At 40.8% G+C, this 21,687-nt stretch overlaps 1 protein-coding gene and 1 non-coding gene across 3 annotated transcripts in view; both read left to right on the forward strand.

Moving 5' to 3' along the window:
- LIMA1 (LIM domain and actin binding 1) overlaps positions 1 to 21,687 on the forward strand; it is an 83,248-nt gene that overhangs the window by 34,779 nt on the left and 26,782 nt on the right. For both annotated transcript variants that reach the window (XM_019934458.3, XM_019934462.3), the window contains exons 3-4: positions 6,134 to 6,179; positions 15,718 to 16,182. In XM_019934458.3, the coding sequence (XP_019790017.1) occupies positions 6,134 to 6,179; positions 15,718 to 16,182 (511 nt within the window). The remainder of the gene's footprint in view (positions 1 to 6,133; positions 6,180 to 15,717; positions 16,183 to 21,687) is intronic.
- On the forward strand, positions 5,716 to 5,788 carry TRNAG-GCC (transfer RNA glycine (anticodon GCC)). Its single transcript has one exon. It is a non-coding gene; the product is annotated as a tRNA-Gly (tRNA).

Raw genomic sequence — 21,687 nt, forward strand, 5'->3', positions numbered from 1 at the left:
TTTCTGTGACTGTTCTTCCTTCATTAAGAAAAAATTTGACCCTCAGATCTCCCTGGTTAACTTCTTTGCTTCTCTGTAACATTTTGGTGGTGAAATTATTCTAGAAGAAAATACATTTCCTAAAACTTGGGAGTTTCTTTTTTCCTCTTTTGGCTCAGTGAGACCTTTGCTCTATTTGAAGGCATACAAGCAAGAGTCATGCCTCAGGAACTCTGTTTTCTGGTCTTAGAAAAGGTTGAGACACTGTTATTACTCCCCAGATAATTTTAGCATCCTCCATCAGCTGCCTGCCTCACAGCTGAGCATTAAGGAGCAGTTGCAAGATTAAATTCTGTGTGTGAAGAGGAGACTGGAGGACAAGAAAATCTGGGAAGGGAAGAGGGATAAGATTTTAATTATAGAAATCTCATGGCAAATATTTTTTCCCTCAGATTTGTATCTTTAAAATGCCTTCACTTCTCCCCCTGTCCAGTGACCTTCACATTTTTTGTCAGAATAATGCTAGTTGCTCTGAGCGTCTTTGAGGAAAGTCTAAGGCCTGAATCCTGACCTAACACTTAATTCGGAAGTACTGTACCCTCAGCATCTCTTAGCATTCTGAGAGTCAAAATGTAAAAGTACCAAGGACCTAACTTGGAAGAAAGCAGTGGTGTGGAACCTTTCCACACCACTAGTAGTGGTGTGTATCTACTATTTAGCAAGTACTTCATTACAAATAAAGGGTGGCGATATTTGAGTGGGAGTTTCAAAACAATTCAAGACAACCATCGGTGTATACACCTGTGTCTTACAGATGCCTCAGTGCTAAAAGGGTAGGACTAAAGATGGAAACTATTTTGATCTTTCTTTAAATATACGTTTCTGTTAAGACAGTAAAGGGAAGGGAACCTCTGAGCTTATTTATCCAACTAATCACAGTGTAAATTGTTCTCCTTGCCTTGGAGAACAATTGGCTAAGAATAAACCTGTCTGCTGATTGGCTCCAGCTCTCATATATTGTATTATTGCTGTAATATACTGTAGATGATTACCCAAGGGGTGTGGAAACATAAGTTCAAGGCCAGTTCTAAGTTTCTTTCTAGCTATAATCCACTGTGTTTCTGCATTTCCATTTTTAGGGACTCTTAGATACAGTAGTACAAGTGGGGAAAAAAATATATGTACAGGGCCATTCACCAAAGCACTATTTGTAATGATGGATAACTGGAAATAATCCAAATGCCCATTAAAAGGACTATGGGTTAATAAATTATATTTATAATGGAAGAGGACTGCCAGGGTTACCAAGGACTTCTATGTTGCTAAATCAAGGAGATGTTTGTTAGCCTTTGTCTTAGATGACCCCTTACCACTTCTTCCCACATTTTTTCTTCTCTTGGCTTCTCTGGGAGTCTCTTGGTTTTCCTGTTACCTCCATCTGTTCCTTCTCATTCTCTGTTATCGCCTCTTCTTCAGGTTCTGACTGCTAAATGTTAGAGTCTCCAGGACTGAGTTCTGGGCCTTTTCTTGCACTACGCACTCTTCATAGATGATATCATATACTTTCACGGCTTTAGTATCATCTGTGGACAGACAAGTCCTAAATTTATATTGTTAGCTCAGATCTCTCTTTCGAGCTCTAGACACACGTATCTAATCACTGCCACCACCAAGTGGATGCTTTAGTTAACACGGCTAACACTGAACTCTTCGTCTTCCCCATCCCCAACTTTGCTTCTCCTTCCATTGACTCATCTGCCGGAAACCTGGGAGTCATTTTTTTTTTTTGGGGGGGGGTGGTTCGTGGACCTCTCACTGTTGTGGGCTCTCCCGTTGCGGAGCACAGGCTCCGGACGCGCAGGCTCAGCAGCCATGGATCACGGGCCCAGCTGCTCCGCGTCATGTGGGATCTTCCCGGACCAGGGCACGAACCCGTGTCCCCTGCATCGGCAGGCGGACTCTCAACCACTGTGCCACCAGGGAAGCCCCCTGGGAGTCATTCTTGACTTCGTCTTCCTCATTACCAATCCTGTTGATTCTGAAATATACCTCAAACCTATTCATTTTATCTCTAGTGCCACCACCCTGGACCAAGCCAGCATCTTCTCTCACTATTACTGCCTCCATTCTCAGCCCCCTCCAGTCCATTCTCCACACAGCATCCACTGCTCTTTTAAAAACATGGCTTGGGTCAGTGACCATTCATTGTACCTAAGATTACATTCAAAATCCTTAGCATAGCCTGCAAAGCCCTTGCCTCCCAGCATCATCTCCTGACCTCTGCCTTTATCTCAGAGTGCTTCAGCAACATTGGAGTTCTTTGTATATCTTATACACATGAGACACTGTCTTGCCTTGGGGACTTTGTGTGCTCTTCTTCTGTGCCTGGAATGCTTTTCTTGCTTCGTTTTGCTTGGCTGACTCCTTCTGATCAAACTTCAGATCTCAGCCTAAAGGTCACTTCCTCAGCAAGACTTTCCTTCGCACGCACGCACGCACGCACGCACGCACGCACATATACACACCCCACCCACCACCTTCTCAATTTGGTTCCTTTGTTAGGTTGTTTAAATATTCTGTCCTGGGCTTCCCTGGTGGCGCAGTGGTTGAGAGTCCGCCTGCCGATGCAGGGGACACAGGTTCGTGCCCCAGTCCGGGAAGATCCCACATGACGCGGTGCGGCTGGGCCCATGAGCCATGGCCGCTGAGCCTGCGCGTCCGGAGTCTGTGCTCTGCAACGGGAGAGGCCACAACAGTGAGAGGCCCGCGTACCACCAAAAAAAAAAAAAAGTTAATAATAATAATACTCCTTTTTCTTTGAAGGATTTACAGTATATATGTGTGTGTATATGTATGTGTATGTGTATATATTTGTGTGTGTGCGTCTGTGTGCATGTACGTGTTTAATATTTAAGCTGTAAGCTGCCTGAGAGCAGGAACTATGTCTCTTTTGGTTATTTCTCTAGTGCTTAGAACATATTTCTTTTTTTTTTTGGCCTCGTGGCATGGCTTGTGGGATCTTAGTTCCCCAACCAGAGATTGAACCCGGGCCCACTGGCAATGAAAGGGCCAAGTCCTAACCACTGGACCACCAGAGAATTCCCTAGAACATATTTCTTGAGCAATATTTGTTATTTTTAAAAAATGTTATATATTTTGGATGTTAATCCCTTATTGGATATATGATTTGGAAATATTTTCTGCCATTGCATGGGTTGCCTTTTCACTCTGTTGATGGTGTCCTTTGGTTCACAGATTTTGCTGAAGTCCAATTTATCTATTTTTCCTTTTGTTGCCTGTGCTTTTGGTGTCATTTCAAGAAATCATTGCCAAATTCAATATCATAAGGCTTTGCCCTTGTTTTCTTCTAAGAGTTTTATAGTTTTAACTTTTATACTTAGGTCTTTTTTTTGCATGCGGATATCTAGTTTTTCCAACATCATTTATTGAAAAGACTGTCTTTTCCCCATTAGATGGTCTTGGCATCCTTGTTGAAATCCTTTGACCGTATATGTGAGGGTTTATTTATGGGCTCTCTATTCTATTCCATTGATCTACATGTCTGTCTTTATGCCAGTATCACACTGGGTTGTTTTATTCATTTTGGTAATATGTACATAACATATTGCCTTTTTGGTAATATGGACGTAACATATTACCTTTTATATTAACATATAAAATATACCATTTTAACCATTTTTAAGTATACGTTTCAGTGGCATTAAGTACATTCACATTGTTGTGCAACCATTACCACCGTGCTTTTGTTCTTTATATAGTTGCATAGTATTCCATTGCATGAATACATTATAATTTATTTACCAGTCCTCTGTTAATGGACATTCAGGTTGTTTTCAGTCATTTGCTATCACATTTAATGCTATGACAAATAATGTAATGTAAAAGTCACTTTTGCTTGTGTGAGTATACCTATAAGATAAAATTGGCGAATCGTAACATTTGTGCTTTTGTAATTTTGTAATTCTTGTAAATTGACAAAATGCCTTCCATAGAGGTTTTATTAATTTACCCTCAGTATGTTAGCTTTTTTTTTTTAAAAGCTTTTTCTACTTGATGGATAAAAAAATGTTCTTAGTGTTGTTTGCATTTTTGTTTTGAGGCTGAATGTCCTTATTTTTTGTTTAAGAGTCATTTGATATTTTCTGTGAACTGTATGTTTATGGCCATGCCCATTTTTCTATTAAGTTGTTTATCATTTTCTTATTGATTTGTAAGAGTTCTTTGTATTTTAGGGAAATCAGCCTTTTGTCTGTAATGTAAGTTTCAAATATCTTACTAGCTTGTCATTTGATTTATAGCAGTTCTAATCCCATTTTCTTCCATAACCTATGGTCAATGAAATCCCAGAAAATTTTAGAAGTCCTTTCACCCTACCCTATAAGAAAGTTCTGCTCAGTTTCAGAGTATTACCCAGCTTGGTGAATGAGACACTGATATCTGATTACTGTTAAAATTTAAACAATAATAAGACTGGAAGAGACCTTAGAAATCCTCTCAGATACACTTAATTTCATCAACGAGGCCCAAGTAAATGAAGTGATATAGCCCAGGTTACATAGCAGGTGAGCAATGGTGCCAGATCTAGGACTTTCCTCTGGCTTCCATTTTGGATGAGGTTGTTCTGTTTAACACACACAATAAGGAAGTTCTGAGCTTGTGAAGGTATTTATGAGTTGAACGTTGGTTTTGGTAGAGGAATGGGCCCTTTCCCATACTGCTCTTTACCTTTTTGTCTCATCTCCTTTTCCTTGCCCAAATGCCTTGTGAGTTCTGAAATTCTACCTTAAGGCAGGAACAAATGGCCCGTTGAATGTGCCCTTTTCTAGGGTTGGGTTGGTGAGTTCTAGGCACGCAGGCCCAAGGAAGGCACACGGTGGGGATTCTCCACGTGATGGTGCTGCCTTCAGTGCTTGACTCAGAGGCTCTGAGGAAGCCAGGTTAAGATGGTTCTTAGTGGTTTGGAGATTCGCTGTAACCTGGATCTCCCAAGCTTTCTTTGTCTTCAAATGGAGAAAACCTGATCCCCCCTGAAAAGCCCTGGGACTTCAGTTGTTTCTCAGGGATCTTCTGAGCAAGTAACAAAAATTATAAAATAAAATGATGAAAGTAATAATAAAATTAAAATAATAAAATTATATAAGCCTGTTTATCAACTCTAAGATGCCACTGACTGTAGGCTGGGCCATTATTTTATGCATCACTAAGGAAAAAATACTGCTAATTAAAAGGACCAATGCTTGCTTAGCACAGAAACTTTTCTCACATATCACTCTTACGCATAAGTTATAAAAAGTAAAACAATTTTTCTTTAAATGGCAAATCGTAGTGTAATCTCTCTAAAGACATTTAAGTGGCATTTAAAACATGTATAATATCATCAAATACATTTAACTGAGCAAAATCAACAGTACCAACAGCATAGACTAAGTTCACACACATACAGGCAGTGTGACTACCTCTTGATCATTTGGCCGACAGGAATGTAAGATTTCAGAGTCATGAATGAGGGGGAAATGTGCAACCTAGGACTAATGCAATGCTATATCCTTTGACTAATTCCAAAGCATTTTTATGCATGTGATCTTGTTTAATCTTCCCAGCTTTATAGTACATCATTTTCTAGATAAGGAAACTGAGGCTTAGAGAGGTTGACTTGCCCGAGATCACAGTGAATAAGTGATGAAACTGGGACTTCAAAACCCCAGGCTTGGGACTTCCCTGATGGTCCAGTGGTTAAGACTCTGTGCTGCCAATGCAGGGGGCCCGGGTTCGATCCCTGGTCAGGGAACTAGATCCTGCATGCCACAACTAAAGATCTTGCAGGCCCCAACTAAGACCCAGCGCAGCCAAATAAATAAATATTAAAAAACAGAAAAAAGCCCCAGGCTTTCTGTTCTATCCAGTTGTTTACCAGCATTTGACGTCGTTGTCTTGGATCTTTCTCTTAGAGCAGATGACTGCAACAGTGCAGGAAGTGAGGGCTGCTCTGATTCTCGGCTTCTTCTGATAGAGTTGATTAAAGATAATCCCTGGCAGAGATAGGTGTGCAGAAGTGGTTTTCTTAAAGTTTGGAAGAGTAAAAATATAAATTTAATTTGAGGACATTCTCTTTTTTTCCCCCTCTTCTCTGAAGGTACCAGAAAGCAGCTGAAGAAGCAAACATGGAAAAGAGGAGAAGTGTAAGTATTCGGAAGGCCCCGGACATGTGGAACTTCACAGGCAGAGCCCACGTGGCTCAGCCACCTGCAGCCTCTGCGGGGCGTGGGCTCCGAGTCAGCTGAGCCGGGCATGTGTGCCAGCTGGTCTGACTGGTGAATCATTTGCTCAGGAGAACTTGGCTCAGGTGCAGAGACTCTTATTTTTTCCCTGAGGTTCTCCTTTTGAGCCACTTTTTCTTTCCTGAGTTAAGGATAGAAAGCCAAGTACTTTGCTTGTGGTTATAAAATGGCTTACTGCTTCTGCTCAAATTAGGCTACAGGGCTTCCCAGGCTGTTTCCTTTTTTCCAAATCAAACAACCAGAATGTTTCTCTGCATTTAAGTGGTAGCAGCTGTGCAGCTGTTGTCATTTCCCCCTGGGTTCTTTGTTTAAATCAAACCTCTTGACCCAGTCTAGTTAGCAAGTTTCTTAGCTGCAGGATCCACCAAAGGTGAAAACCTCAGAACCAGCCCTGAGCTCATACCCATGTGTACTCTCCCGCTGGCTAACTTCCAGCTGGGCTGGATAGTGTTTTTCTTTTGAGATCTTACTTGATTTAATGGTACGAGGGAAAAAAACCTCACATATTTGGGCAAGAATTCTTTAATTTGGCTGGCATTACAAAAACATCCTCCTGGCAGCTTTCAGTACCTAACCTATTTAAATTAGAACATAACATGCCCCTGTCACTTTGTTTTCTCTAAGGAGGCAATGCTGACGGTCTTTGACTTAATTTTCCTGTAATTCGAGAATGGATCCCCTCTGGTGCACTGTAAGAAAACTTACCATCATTTCACTCAGCTGCTGTTTTCTTTTCTTTCCTCCTTCTCTCTCTTGCGTGTTATTTTTCCCCTTTCTCTTTTCTTCCTTCTTTTTTTCCTTTCACTTATTCAATTGGCAAGTATTCATAGAGCACCCACTATATGCCAAGCACTGCTTTAGGCACTAATACAGACTACATCTCTGCCACCATGGAGTTTATATTCTGGTGGGAGAGGCAGACAATAAAGATGTGTCAGGTATGAAACAACCTGAAGCAGGTAAGGAGGATGAGTATAGTGGTCAAGGAGAGATTTGAGCAGAGGTCTGAGGACATGAGCTAGGGAGAAAAATAATTCAGGCAGAAGATAAGAGCGCATGCAAATGCCTCGAGGCAAGAACATTCTAAGTGTATTTGAGGAATAGGAAAGGAAATGTCATGTAGGGCCATTGTGAGGACCTGGACCTTAACTCTGATCGAATGGGGGCCTTTGGAGGGTTTGTGTGCAAAGGAGTAATGTGATCTAACTAAAATTTTTAAAAAGAGGAGGAAGAGACTAGAGGAGCAATGGCAGAAGCATGAAGACAAATTACGAGACAATTGCAGTGATTTAGGCAAAAGATGATAATGGATCGGACTGGAATAGTAGCTGTATAGGTGATGAGAAGTGGCAGGATTTATAGTGAAGGTAGAGAAAAAGAATGGCAACAATGCTTTTGGCCCAAGCACCAGGAAACATGCCATTGAGATGGGGAAGATGACAGTAAAAGCAGGTTTAGAGAAGGGGAAATATTTATTAGAAGCTCAGTTTTGGACATGTTAAATGTAAAATTCTTTATTAAGACATCCAAGTGGAGAAGTCAAATAGGAACCTGAATGTACAAATCTGGAATTGGAAGAGATCCAGGCTGGAGATGAGATGTGTGTGTATAAAAGTATCAGTGGTCTGTAAAGATAAGAGATGCATGAGATCACCTGGGGAGTGAGTACAGCTAGAAAAGAGGTCTGAGTACGGAGCTCAGGGGCACCTTGTTGTTTAAAGGTTGGAGATAGAAGGAGGAACCAGCAAAGGAGACTGAGAGGGAGCAGCTGGTGAGATAGCAGTGGCAATAAGAGAACGGAGTGCCAGATGTCCAGTGAAGAAAGTGTTTCTAAAAGACATGTTATCAACAGAGTCAAACACACAGATAGGCTGAGAACTGACTATCAGATTTGGCAATATGAAGGCCACCGGTCACTTTGTACTATTTGAGAGTGATGGGATAAAGGCCTGATTGGACTAGGTTCAAGACAGTAGGATGACAAAAGTTGATACCACAAGTATGGGTGAACATTTATGGAACATCTTTTATGTGCCAGGTGCTGAAGGCACAAAGAGGAATAAGATGTGGTCCCTGCCTTCAAGGAACTGCTTAGAGTTTGGAAAGTAGAATTTATAATCCCAGTGTTATAAGTACCATATTAAAGAAATACTCAAGGTGCTGGGGGAGAATTTAGGAGGAACTCATAACCTGGACTATGACGTGTCAAGGAAGACTTCCCAGAAGAAGCAGTGCCTGACTGAGCCTGAAGGATGACTAGGAATTAGCTAAGGAAAGGGGGCAAAAGGAGTGGCAGAGGAAGCAGCACGTGCACAGCATGGAGGCATAAGAGAACAGGCACATTGGACAGTTGAAAAGATAATTGTCCCATTCACCAAGATGGAGAATTCAGGAAAAGAAACAGATTAGAAAGTGAGGAGTGAACGGAGGAGAGGCGAGACTTCAGCTTTAGACAAGGATGAATTTAAGATGTCTATAGGATTTCCAGGTAGAACTGAGAGGTAAGGAGAGATTTCTGGCTAGAGTTAATAGGGCATGAATCATCAACAGACAGCTGGTGGGTGAAACCAGAAGGAGGACGTCATCTATAGAAAAATACATGAAGTGGGTAAAGAAGATAACCTAAGGCAGAACCTTGAGAGACGCCACCCATCCTCAGGGAGGGACTGAGGAAGAGAAACCTATAAAAAAAAAAAAAACAACTGAAGAGTGGCCAGAGAAATGGGAAGAAATCTAGGAAAAAGGGATGTCACAGAAACCATGGAAGGAAGGAATTTTGTTAAAGGGGGGAGTGGTCAGTAACACCAGATGCTATAGAGAGATCAAATGAAATAAAACAGAAGTGCCCCTTGCAATTGGCAGTTAAAAGGTAAAAGGGTGTGAACAGGTAATCAAAGAAGAAACAATAAATATACAAAAAATGCTTAGCCTCACTAATAATCAAATGTAAAGCAACTGTGAGATATAAATTGTAACCTAAACAGTTGGCAGATGTTTTTGATCGATGATATTCGGCATGTGAGGAATATTCTCATCCACTGTTAGTGAAAAGTCAATTAGGCAATGCCTATTAAAATATTAAGTATGTTTAGTACGCATTGATCCTGCAATTCTACTTCTAGGACTGATCATTGAGAGAAACTCACTAGTGAAATAAAATAAAAGTAAAAGGATATTTATTACAGGATTCTTTGTAATACTTAAACATTTGAAATAATGCAAATATCCATCGGTGGGGTAGTAGTAAATTATGGTACCTACATCCATCATACTAATATATCATATATAATTTTTTTAATTGATTATTTTAGTTTTGGCCGTGTTGGGTCTTCGTTGCTGTGCACGGGCTTTCTCTAGCTGCGGTGAGCGGGGGCTACTCTTTGTTGTGGCGCGCAGGCTTCTCATTGCGGTGGCTTCTCTTGTTGCGGAGCGTGGGCTCTAGCCGTGTGGGCTCAGTAGTTGCAGCATGCAGGCTCAGTAGTTGTGGCTAGCAGGCTGTAGAGCACAAGTTCAGTACTTGTGGCACACGGGCTTAGTTGCTCCAACGGCATGTAGGATCTTCCTGGACCGGGGCTCGAACCCGTGTCCCCTGCATCGGCAGGTGGACTCAACCACTGTGCTACCAGGGAAGTCCTCGTATATGTTATATATGATATTATACTATGTGGTTAAGATTTTGTGTAACGTGGAAAGGTCTTAAAAGCACATTAATTATTAAAGCAAGGTGCAGAATAGTAACTATAGTATGATTTTGTAGAAAAACATTGCAGATAGTGTATAAAAATAAGGAAAAAATTGAGAGCATGTGCACCAAACTGTTGGCAGTGGATATCTTGGATGGGAGGAATGGGGGAGTCAAATAGGGAAAATTAAAGCATATATTCAAGGCAAATATACATTCTTATATTGACTATGACTTCCCCCCCAATAAGTTTTGGGGTTTTTAAATTAATTTATTTTATTTTTGGCTGCGTTGGGTCTTCGTTGCTGCGTGCGGGCTTTCTCTAGTTGCGGCAAGTGCGGGCTACTCTTTGTTGCGGTGCGCGGGCTTCTCATTTTGGTGGCTCCTTTTGTTGCAGAGCATGGGCTCTAGGCACACGGGCTTCAGTAGTTGCAGCATGCTGGCTCAGTAGTTGTGGTTCGCGGGCTCTAGAGCGCAGGCTCAGTAGTTGTGGCGCACAGGCTTAGTTGCTCTGCCGCATGTGGGATCTTCCTGGACCAGGGCTCGAACCCACGTGCCCTGCATTGGCAGGCGGATTCTTAACCACTGTGCCACTGGGGAAGCCCTCCCCCCCCAATAAGTTTTTTAAATTACTTTTGTAATTGAGAAAAGTTATAAGTTAAAAATAAGATAATGGGGGCTTCCCTGGTGGCGCAGTGGTTGAGAGTCCGCCTGCTGATGCAGGGGACATGGATTCGTGCCCCGGTCCGGGAGGATCCCACATGCCGCGGAGCGGCTGGGCCCGTGGGCCATGGCCGCTGAGCCTGCACGTCCGGAGCCTGTGCTCCACAGTGGGAGAGGCCACAGCAGTGAGAGGCCCACGTACTGCAAAAAAAAAAAAAAAAAGATAATGAAGTAATTGATGATCCTGATTGGTGCTACTTCAGAAGTGTTTTGGTAGTAGAATTAGAGGGAATGGAAAGTAGTCAAGTGGAAATAGCAATTACACAAGACTGTACTTTCAACACTCTTAACTGTGAAATGTGGGAGGGAGACAGCAATAGCTGGAAGAAGACAAAGTTGAAGGATGGTTCTTTTTTTTAACAAATTTTTTATTTTAAAATAATTTTGGATTTACAGTAGAGTTATTAAGATAGTACAGAGAGCTCCCGTGCACCTCCACCTAGCCTCCTCTAATGTTAACATCTTCTATAACTGTGCTACATTTATAAAACCTGAGAAACTAACATCGGTACAATGCTATCAGCTAAACCACAGACTTTATTCAAATCTTACCAGTTTTTCCATTAATGACAGACAGTTGCTTTTAAGATCCACCAGACTTGTAAGAGACCTAATTTGTCTCCTGAAGAATAGGGAGAAATGTACATATAAATTTACAGAGGTGACTCTCCAGGTGAAAGAGTACTCACCTGAATACTCCAGGTGAAAGAATATTCATGGAAAGCAAGGTAGAGAAACATTCAGGAGCAAGTGGGTAAATTTGTTCCTTTAGCAAATACTAGGATCAGGTTACATGATCGCTTGGATTCCCAGAAATTCAGCCCTCCTTTTCTCTTCCTCTTCCACTTGCATCTAGGACACAGAAACACAGACCATTAATACGACCATCAGTTATATTTTCAGGTTCCTTTTAAGCATGGGATGTGCCACTTCTTGAAATCTGTGCTGTTTGGGCATTCATCTCCATAATGACTGGCTACCACTTTTCTGAGAAGCTCTTAGCCTAGGAATTTATTCCCTTCCTTGGAGTCTGTACATCCAGGTAGTCCGTGTTTCTAGCCCCACTGCTGTATCCTACCAAGTATCCTCCTGCTTTTAAGATGAAGATTCCCCTGCCAAGATTTCAATGTTAAAGCTCATTTGACCCAGCCTCTTGATTTTGTGGGTGGAATAACAGACCCAAAGAGAGGAAGGGACTTATCTAAGGCCCTTTCCAAGTTGAATGCTCCTGCAGAAAGGACACTGCGTTGCATCTCCTGAGTGTGTCTGATCCGGATTTAGGCAGCCGGTTATGGTCCAGAGTCAATGTCTGCAGAGATTCTCAGCCTTGCTGGATAGGATGAGCAGCATGCTGGATGTCACCTTGAAAAGGAGGATGTGGTAGTCCAGCAACCAATGGGGCCCTTGAAAACTTGTACCCTCCTTGACTTCCCACTGCCTTATTCTAGGAAAATACTTGGGAAAAAGTTAAAACCCTGACACAAATGACATCGACTAAAATTTCACCTTATTTTGTAGCCCCCGTCCCCTGCCCCAGCCCTACTCTGAAACAGTAGGCACTGTAGAGAGAGTAGAAACAACAGTAAGTGACTGGAACCCAAGTTCAGGATTTGAGAGATGACTGGCTACTGCGGTTGATCACCGTTGTGAGGTATGGCTGGGGAGTGGGGAGGGCCACTCATTTAACAATAGTCACCGCTCCTGGTCAAATACTACATTATGTGCTTTAATATAATCTCATTTATTCTCCACAGTAGCCCTGTATGGAAGTTTCCAGAAATTAAGAAACTTGCCCAGGGTCATTTGGCTGGATGGAGCTGGATTATATAAGTAATGCATGTTCATTGTAGGAAATACAGATACTATACATAAAATAGATAAGTAACAGGGACTTCCTGTATAACACAGGGAATTACACTCAGTGTCTTGTAATAACCTGTAATGGAATATAATCTGAAAAAAAAATCACTGAATCACTTTGCTGTACACCTGAAACTAGCACAATATTGTGAATCAACTATACTTCAATTAAAAATTAATTAAAAAGAAAATACAGATAAAGAAAGAGAAGAAAATGTAAGTGGCCCATGATCCACTATCCAATGATAACCCAGGCTAACTCAGTCCAGTACTCTTTTCATTGTGCTGCCCGGTCTGCTTTCAGCTCTAGCTTTTGTTCTGTGCCTTCTTCCTTCTCTTTCTTCCCCAGAAAGACTGTAGCTACTGCTTCTGCCCCATCTTTGCTTGCCTCAAGCTCTAAAGGCCTGGAAAGCTGGCATGACCTGGGTGGTGCTGCCAGGAGTGATGGCAAGTTCTGGGGCCTTTAATGCTGTCAGACCTTACAGCGCTACCCCTCCCCTACTTGTCCCCACCCCAGCACTTTTGAACTTGTATCCTTAAGAACTCCTTTTAATAAAAGAGCACATTCATGCCTCTGTTAAGATGCCCCGCTAAGGGATGTCCTCCACCCAGGTCTTTGTTTGGGACATTGCTGGTACTCCGTCACACAAATCCCTCTCTTCCAGGTCATGACAAGTAAAGTAGAGATGACAGCTTTCAAGCTGTTTACAAGTAACATCAAAATTATTTGATATTCCATAGAACCTTTTTCTTGTGATATGAAGACGATGCATAATTTTATTTTTGTATTCATTTTTATTACACAATGAAAGCACATTTATCCTAAAAAGAAAAAGAAGAAGAAAATACAAATGCCCGTGTCAACCTGTTAACATCCTGATGTCTTTTCTTCTGGACTACTTTTCTATGTTTATATTTAGAAACATATATGTGTATTATAAAATGTGATCATGCTGTCTTTTTTTTTTTTTTTTTTTTAATATTTGGCCGCGACTTGGGGGATCTTAGTTCCCCGACCAGGGATTGAATCCAGGCCCAGGCCCACAACAGTGAAAGCTCCAAGTCCTAACACTGGACTGCCAGGGAATTCCCCATGCTGTGTTTTTTTTTTCTTTTCTTTTAAGTTTATTTTTAATTTTATTATTATTTGTTTTAATTTTTGGCTGCGTTGGGTCTTCATTGCTGCGTGCGGGCTTTTTCTGGTTGAGGCTAGCGGGGGCTACTCTTTGCGGTGCGCAGGCTTCTCGTTGTGGTGGCTTCTCTTGTTGCGGAGCATGGGCTCTAGGAGCGCTGGCTTCAGTAGTTATAGCACGCTGGCTTCAGTAGTTATAGCACGCAGGCTCAGTAGTTGCGGTGCGTGGGCTTAGTTGCTCCACTGCGTGTGGGATCTTCTAGGACCAGGGATTGAAACCGTGTCCCCTGCATTGTCAGGTGGATTCTTAACCACTGTGCCACCAGGAAAGCCCCCCATGATGTCTTATAATTAGCTTTATTCACTCAAAAGTATCTTATGAGCATCTTTGCATGTCAATAAATATACTTCGATCACATGATATGTCTCTGAAAAAAGTAGTGTCCAGTTACCAAGGCAAAATGCCACTTTGATTCTCAAGGCTCCTGTTTAGGCAGGGCAGAGCAGGTGAAGTTGGAGACCCAGATGACTCATCCATTGTGTCTCAGGAGGGTGCACAGAGCCAAGAGTGCTTCTGGCAGTTAAGGTAGCACCAGCTTTTAAATTTTCTCTTTTCCAACAAGAAAACTTTTCTTGCTGCTTAAATTTCTGGTCCATACATGCTTCCCCCAATGAAGCATCTTGTCAGCTAAGATTTAAACACAAATATCAAGCAGTTGTTCTTCTGTAACTTTCTTTTTTCCATGCCTTGGTCCTACTTGATGAAGTGGCTCTCAGAGTGTATTCAGAAGAGTAATAGGGTGAGAGACTTAATTCCCAATATAGCTGCTAATCCTGTTTAATACCCCAGAGTCTTTCAGTCCTAGGTGGTTTGTCCTTTCTTAGTTGAAAGACCGGTGAGCCACAGGCTGCAGGAATGGAGGGCAAGAAGGTACTGGAGTTTGTGATTTGTTGGGAAGGTGCTGCTGCTTAATTTATTTAGGAGTGCTTTCAGAGTCCGGGACATTGAATTTTACTTCACCCAGCATGTCTCCTCTATTACTGCGGAACAACGTTGACACTTTCCAGGTTGTTTTCAATCTGTCTTATATGTACAAATTAATTCCAGTTTGACCCACGCAAAAGAGAACTGTCTTAGATGTGTAAATGTGTGTCCTTCCATCAAGAGAGGGGGTGGTAGTAGTGTTTCATATGAAGCCTGGGTATTTTTCAACCAAAGGATCTGGAAAATAGTGAATTTTCTGAAAACTGAGGATTTATACATGGACAAACATGTAGAGAAGTACAGGGGGGGAAAAGGATTAGGTTCTTATGTAAAAAATAAAATTTGATTGTTCATGTAAATCATGTCGGATATGATGATATATACATGTAAAAGTCTGGTGGCTGCTTTAAATTTCCACAAAGAGTTTCAATTCTTGATGCTACTGTCCACAATTATTGGTATTGTGTAGTTTAAGCTATACTGCATCTTTGTCTCATTTAGAAGAAAAAAACCCAGCCAGGATGTGATTTTGTGGCACGTAATGATGAACTTTTTTTTTTTTTAACATCTTTATTGGGGTATAATTGCTTTACAATGGTGTGCTAGTTTCTGCTTTATAACAAAGTGAATCAGTTATACATATACATATGTTCCCATATCTCAGTGATGAACTTTTATTAGTGCATATTTACAGGGTTTAAAGTAACTGGTATTTTGCTTTTTCTTTCTGTTTTCCCCATTAATCTCTGGATAAAAATCCCTTGTCTCCAATGTAACTATCATTAGATCTGAGCTCTCCTTTCTTCTCATTTTGTCCTTATAAGGCTATCCTGTTTTATCACTTCCTGCTTTAGCTCCTGACTTTTTCTCTCTTCCCCTCTCCCTCTCTTGCGGTGGATGCTTTCTCCATGTGGCAGGGCTGTAACTGTTCACAGCTGTCTGAAACGACAGTGGACCGGGAGCAGCTTGGAGTTTTAACTTTCATTTTACAAAGAACAGCATGTTTGAATGTTTCAGCAGGCAAGTTATAACTGGCATTCACTTTTTGTTCTTCTAGAACACTGAAAATCTCCCCCAGCACTTTAGAAGGGGGAACCTGACCGTGTTAAAGAAGAAGTGGGAGAACCCAGTGCTGGGAGCAGACTCTCTCCCAGACTCCGTGCGAAACAGCAGCACCGAGGTCAGGCATAGAGGCGACCCTCCTCCCGCTGAAGTGGCAAACAGCTCTGCCTCTGGGGTTGAGGCTGACCAAGAGGAACGAGTCCACCCCAGACCTAGAATCAAATCGCCTCCTGAAGCTCTTATTCAGTATCCGTACCCCCGCATCGAGGACAGTGAGCATCTTAAAGACCAATCAGCAGAAAGTAAAAAAATGGAAAATTGTCTGGGAGAATCCAGGCATGAAGTAGGAAAACCCGAAATAAGTGAAAATGCAGAAGCTGCAAACAAAATAGAGAAATACAATGTTCCGCTGAACAGGCTTAAGATGATGTTTGAGAAAGGTGAACCAACTCAAACCAAGGTAAGGACTGGGTGGGTTTAAAGCTTGAAAAAGCCAATTCAAGTAGCTAAACAAAGCTGTTTTTCTAGTCTAGACGGTTTGTGTAATGGTGAGTATGTGGTCAGTATGTTTTTTGATTCAAGTTAGACGAGTAGTTAATAAAAAGTCTCAAATGAATTATTTACAGAGATGCTAAGATTTGTGAGTGTGACCCAATTTCACGTGAAATCAAGTGCACACTGGGATTCAGGTCAATATCGAGAAATGAAGAGTTTGATGCTGATTGGGTTATGTGTTTTTGTATGCTTGCCCTTTTAATTTGTCTTCCTGTGCCTTTTGTCATTTGTAGCTTTGGGGGGGTGGAATTACTGCTGAATCTCTCTCTGCCTGGACACAGCTGCAGGCTGAGTGTTAAGGCCAGAGTTTAACATTAAGACTGAGGTTTAGTTGTCTCCTTGCTAGCTGAATCCTTTCTCTTCTCAACTTCCTCATCTGTGCCTTCCAACAAATGTTTTCTATCAGCTAAAATCCTATCCCAGGAAAAATCAATGAAGATAGCCAGACTAGCCGTAGCCTTCAGGAGTTTTGACTTGCAAATACAGAGGGTTGCATTTTCCTACAACTGCTAATGAAACTTGATCCTTCATGTGGAGTGCAGACCAGGTCCCCAGAGGGAATTACTTAACTAGAAAATGAGTTACATATGCTGGTGACTTATAACACAATCCAGGGGCCGCAGAGCTGGTAAATTTTTCCAGTTTTCTCATACTTTCCTGCATATCTGGCTTTGTACATGGGGTTGGTTTGTTACAACAGTCATTATAATGAAATAAACAGATCTGATGGGGAGCAAAGCCCTCATTTACTCTAGATTCTGTTTAGATGGGAAAGCAGATTTTTTTCAGCTAAGTATTGGCCCAAATTTCTACATTTGTGAAGTAATGGTATGAAGCATTTCTTCTGAGGTAAAAATTAGATAACTTATCCTAGAATCCTCAGTTATGTTTGGTGTGATGTAGCCATCTCATCTTGTATCTTGCGGTGCCTGTTACTTTTCTACCTGGAAAAATTCTTTAGTGTTCAGCGATCATCTGTTTGAGGATGTATCAATAGAAAGAATTTTTAAAGATTTGCAAAGCTAGAACCCTTTTCTCTGCATGAGTTTTTACTCTGTTTTAACACTGAAACCAGTTGGCAAGAGATGTAACCACAAAGCATTTTATGACTTTTCTTAAACTCTCATCTCTCTCAATTTTGAGTCCTCTAGGCCTGCCAACTCCCTCTTTCCCCTTTATGGTCTTAATAAAAATTAAAAAAAAAAACTTTAAAAAATTTAAATGGGAAGAAGAATTTTAAATGGAGGGAAAAAATGTCAGAAATCCTAAATAGAGAGGAAGGGTCTTTGTTGTGAGTCAAAGCACCATTGTAAGTCTCCTCCTCTCAGACCCTGTTAGGGGCAGGATGGCTGATGTCATGGCAGCACACACAATGTAGATTCAGTGCAAAAGGCTGGTACATGTCAAAACTGGCCCAAGGTAGGAAATGATTGGGACTGCAGCAAACAAAATGCTGATTATGTGCAAGGATCTGGTGAGAGACCTTTTTCTTGTAAATGTCTAGTGAAAGATGGGCCAGAATAAGCCTGTCTCTTTGTGGCTGGTCAAAGCAGAGAAAAAAATTCTCATATAAAGAAAGGTCCTACCAGCTCAGACTGGCACTCAGCCTGATTGCTAACAGTCTAAGAAGATGGAGGGGTTCTAAGATTGACCTGGGCTTTTTTTTTGGGTGGAGGTACTTTTTAAACTTCCTGATTAAATAGTCATTTGTCGTTTAATGGACTGCTTGGGGAATGTAAAACACAACTGCCCTTGGTTTTATAGCTGCTTCTAAATAAGCATCATTACCCATTTTGGAAACAGTCTAGATTACTTTAAAAATGTTTGTCTAGTATTTCAGTAAAACTGTTTAAAAAAAAGTTTTGTCTACCTTAGTTTAATGAATAACTAATCAGTTTGAAACTAGGTTATGGTTATTGTTATCATAATTTCAGCTTTAATATGGATAAGGCTTTAATCAGGAAGTTACATAATTGGATCTTTGGAAGGAAGCTCTGAGAAATATGGTGGAGACACTAGCAGTCCTTTTCGGAGCAAGAGTATACAAGTAAGAATGATTACCTCAGAGCTAAAAATTTAGTACTTCTGTGAGACAAAGGCATATATTAGGTACAAATCATGTGAATCTTTGTCTCCATAATAGAATTTTAAAGAACTGGACTAAATCTCAACTAACTAGCTGAGCAGGGTCAGGGAGCACATAGATAATGGAAATGCATGATCTAAATCTTTTATCTCCTAAATCTTTTTATCAGAGTTATTTACAGGAGGCCAAGTTAATTGGCTTGAGTTCTACTTTTCTTAGTCTCTCTTGCTCCCTTTTGTCTGAGATGGTTTCTGTTCTTGTCCACTTTTCTTCCTGATCTCTTCTCTGCAGTCCTGTTTTTTTCTCCCTCCCTGTGTAGTCTCATCTCTTTCCAGGACTCCAAGAGACGTATCCCAAAACTAGCTTCTAATCTTGAATTCTTAACCCAAGCTTCAGCCCCAATTTTGTGGTTGCCTGCCGGATCACACATCTCTTTGTGAATATCCCTTAAGCACTCAAATTCAAGAAGGCTAAAAAAGAATCCATTATCTTTCCAACCAAAACCCGCGCTACCCCTGGTGTCCCTTAGTGCATCACCATTCACCACATCTCCTGGTCTGTAAAGCTTGGGATCAGTTCTTCTCTGTGCCTGCCTCTTCTCAGTCAGTCACTTACTAAGCCATCTACATAAGTCTACACATCTCTCAAGTATGGGCCATTCTCTCCAAGAGGTCCCACATTTACTTCTATGGTTTAGCCTTATTACATCTTGCCTTGTGGTATTGCTGCAACCTTTCCTATTAGCCTCTCATTTTTTTCTTCCCTTCCATCCTCCACACTGTTGCTATTTATTTTTCTAAGCATAGTTGTAAATTACGTTATTCCCTTGATCAGAAACTTAGGATGTCTCAGAATTAATCCATATTTAATATTTGGGTCTTCTACAGTCTGAGCTCAACCTACCTTTCCAGTCTCATAGCCAATCTTATACTCAAACCCTGGATTATTCCTCATTTTAAATCAGTCATATCTTTCCCCTAATTTCTACCTCTTGAAATCTTACTCCTCAAGGTCTAGGAAGACTGTGAGACCTACCTCAGTTTTTTCCCAGATGAAATTACCTTCACCCTCCTGTAGAATTTTCTTTTTACTTCTCTTTGGTCACTTATATCATGCTTTCTTTAATAGTCATGTATGAATTTGTACACTCCCCAGTCTATAAGTCTTTCAAAGTAATGATGCTTTTATCTCCCAGTGGTCAGCACAATGACTTGGCTCATAGTGTTTATTTAGTAAAAAGGAGAAAAGAAGCTTAGAACTCAAATAACTTATAAATAATGAGAACTGATTAAAGGCTGTTCCTCACTTATCCTCTACCTTTGGTGAATAGATAGGTTATTCTGGTCAGATGTTTTAGTCGAACATGATACTTCTAATTCCTATGAGCAAATGAGCAGTGGATGGATGAATGTAACCTATAAGTTATGAGGAAAAAGAAGCCCCCCTCCCACCCCCCAGTGACATACATTGCATGTGGCTTAGCATCCCTAGCTCCATGTGTATGTTGATCTGGGTTTTACGTAGCCAGAGTAACTATTCCGGGCATTCTTTTATGAGAAAACTGGTCAAGCAGTTATAACCAATATTCAGTTATCATCATGTTGACATTTGAATCCATAATCTTCAAAGGCCTTGATGCAGTTATTCAAATCACCAAACAATGTAGGGACAGGCTCCTTAAGTCTCAATTCTTTCTGGTTGGTTCCTAACTTATCTGGTTCACACAAATCCTTGGAAAGGAGAATACAGACCAAATATTTGGAAGGTGTATTTCTACCTTCATCACCTATTTAAAGTATTGTCTTTTGCTTGGGTCAGGATTAAACCTATATATATATATATATATATATATATATATATATATACCACATCTTTTTTATCCATTCATCTGTTGATGAACTCTTAAGTTCTCAGTGTTATTTTGACCTCTCTGTTAGCGGTACATTTCTTGTAAAGACCTCCTACTCGTATAAATTAAGTTTTATTTACCTAGTTAGTAACTCTGAGTAAACCTTTGGTCTTTTGTGGTAAGACAATAATGGATCCAGATATAAAGATGCCAGTCGGGGAATCGTGATCTTTCTGTTTGTTGCCCTAAATGGCTGTCTTTGATATGTCAGTTAGAGACCAGTCATCTCTTTTCTGCTTATTTTCATGCCAGTTAACTACTTACTGGTTTCTATCCGGTTCTATTAAAATAAAATATGTTGAAAAGTAATATCAGGAGACTGGAATATTCTCTAAGCATTGGTTGGCTACATTAGAGTTCGTAGGGGCCAGAAAGACATCATTTGCCCCACAAAATCACCTTTTCTTTCTGCTACTGGACTCACTCCTGGATTAAACAACATAGGTGTGTATCCAGATAAATTGATTAGTCATTTCCTTTAGCCTTCTAATTCATTAAGGAGTTACAATGAGTGAGAAATCCCTATCAAGATCGTTGACAGAAATCCTAGAACTATAAGTGATTGTAAAATGTTATTTAATTCAGCTCATTGTTCGCAGGATATTAAAATCCCTATTTTACAGATGGAAACAGCTGACGTCAGAGAAATTAACTGATATGCCCGATGTCATGTGGCTAATTAATATCAGAACAAGAACTGAAATTGCGTAGTACCCCTTCTACCATAAACACTATCTTCATGGATATTATAATAGCTATTTATTAGATAAAAACATCTGGCCTTACGTATTTTTGAAATCTAAGGAAACCAGGAAAGAATTAAAACATATTAACAGCTGTCTTCTCAAAGACTTTAGCTTTCTATCTGTCCTCTTCCTACGTTTTATAGTCTTTTTACTGAGTAAAAAACATCAGGGCAATGAAGAGAATACACTGGAATGCAAGAGATTTGTACTGAAACTCTTGAGTTAGAAGCTTGTGAGTTTGGGAGGTTTGTTTTTCTTATATAAATTAGTCATCTGAACACACACACACACACACACACACACACACACACACCACAGTAAACCAGAAAAGGCCAAGTAAGCCTGGAAAAAAGAGTAACCTTTATCAGTTGTGCACAATGGTATCCTTATCGTTGCATAACTAGATTTTACATGGTTTTAGGTACTGTGTGCTCACTGTTTTGTGTGCTTTATCTTTGGTTTGGTCTTTTTTATATAGACCTTCCTTTGTATCTTCCTAGTTCATGTAGTTATCCTTTTATGGCAATATGTTACTTCATTATACTTTCTTTCTTTTGCGGTACACGGGCCTCTCACCACCGTGGCCTCTCCAGCCGCGGAGCACAGGCTCCGGACGCGCAGGCTCAGCGGCCATGGCTCACGAGCCCAGCCGCTCCGCGGCATGTGGGA

The sequence above is a fragment of the Tursiops truncatus genome, chromosome 11 (assembly GCF_011762595.2).
Source record: "Tursiops truncatus isolate mTurTru1 chromosome 11, mTurTru1.mat.Y, whole genome shotgun sequence".
NCBI lineage: Eukaryota > Metazoa > Chordata > Mammalia > Artiodactyla > Delphinidae > Tursiops > Tursiops truncatus.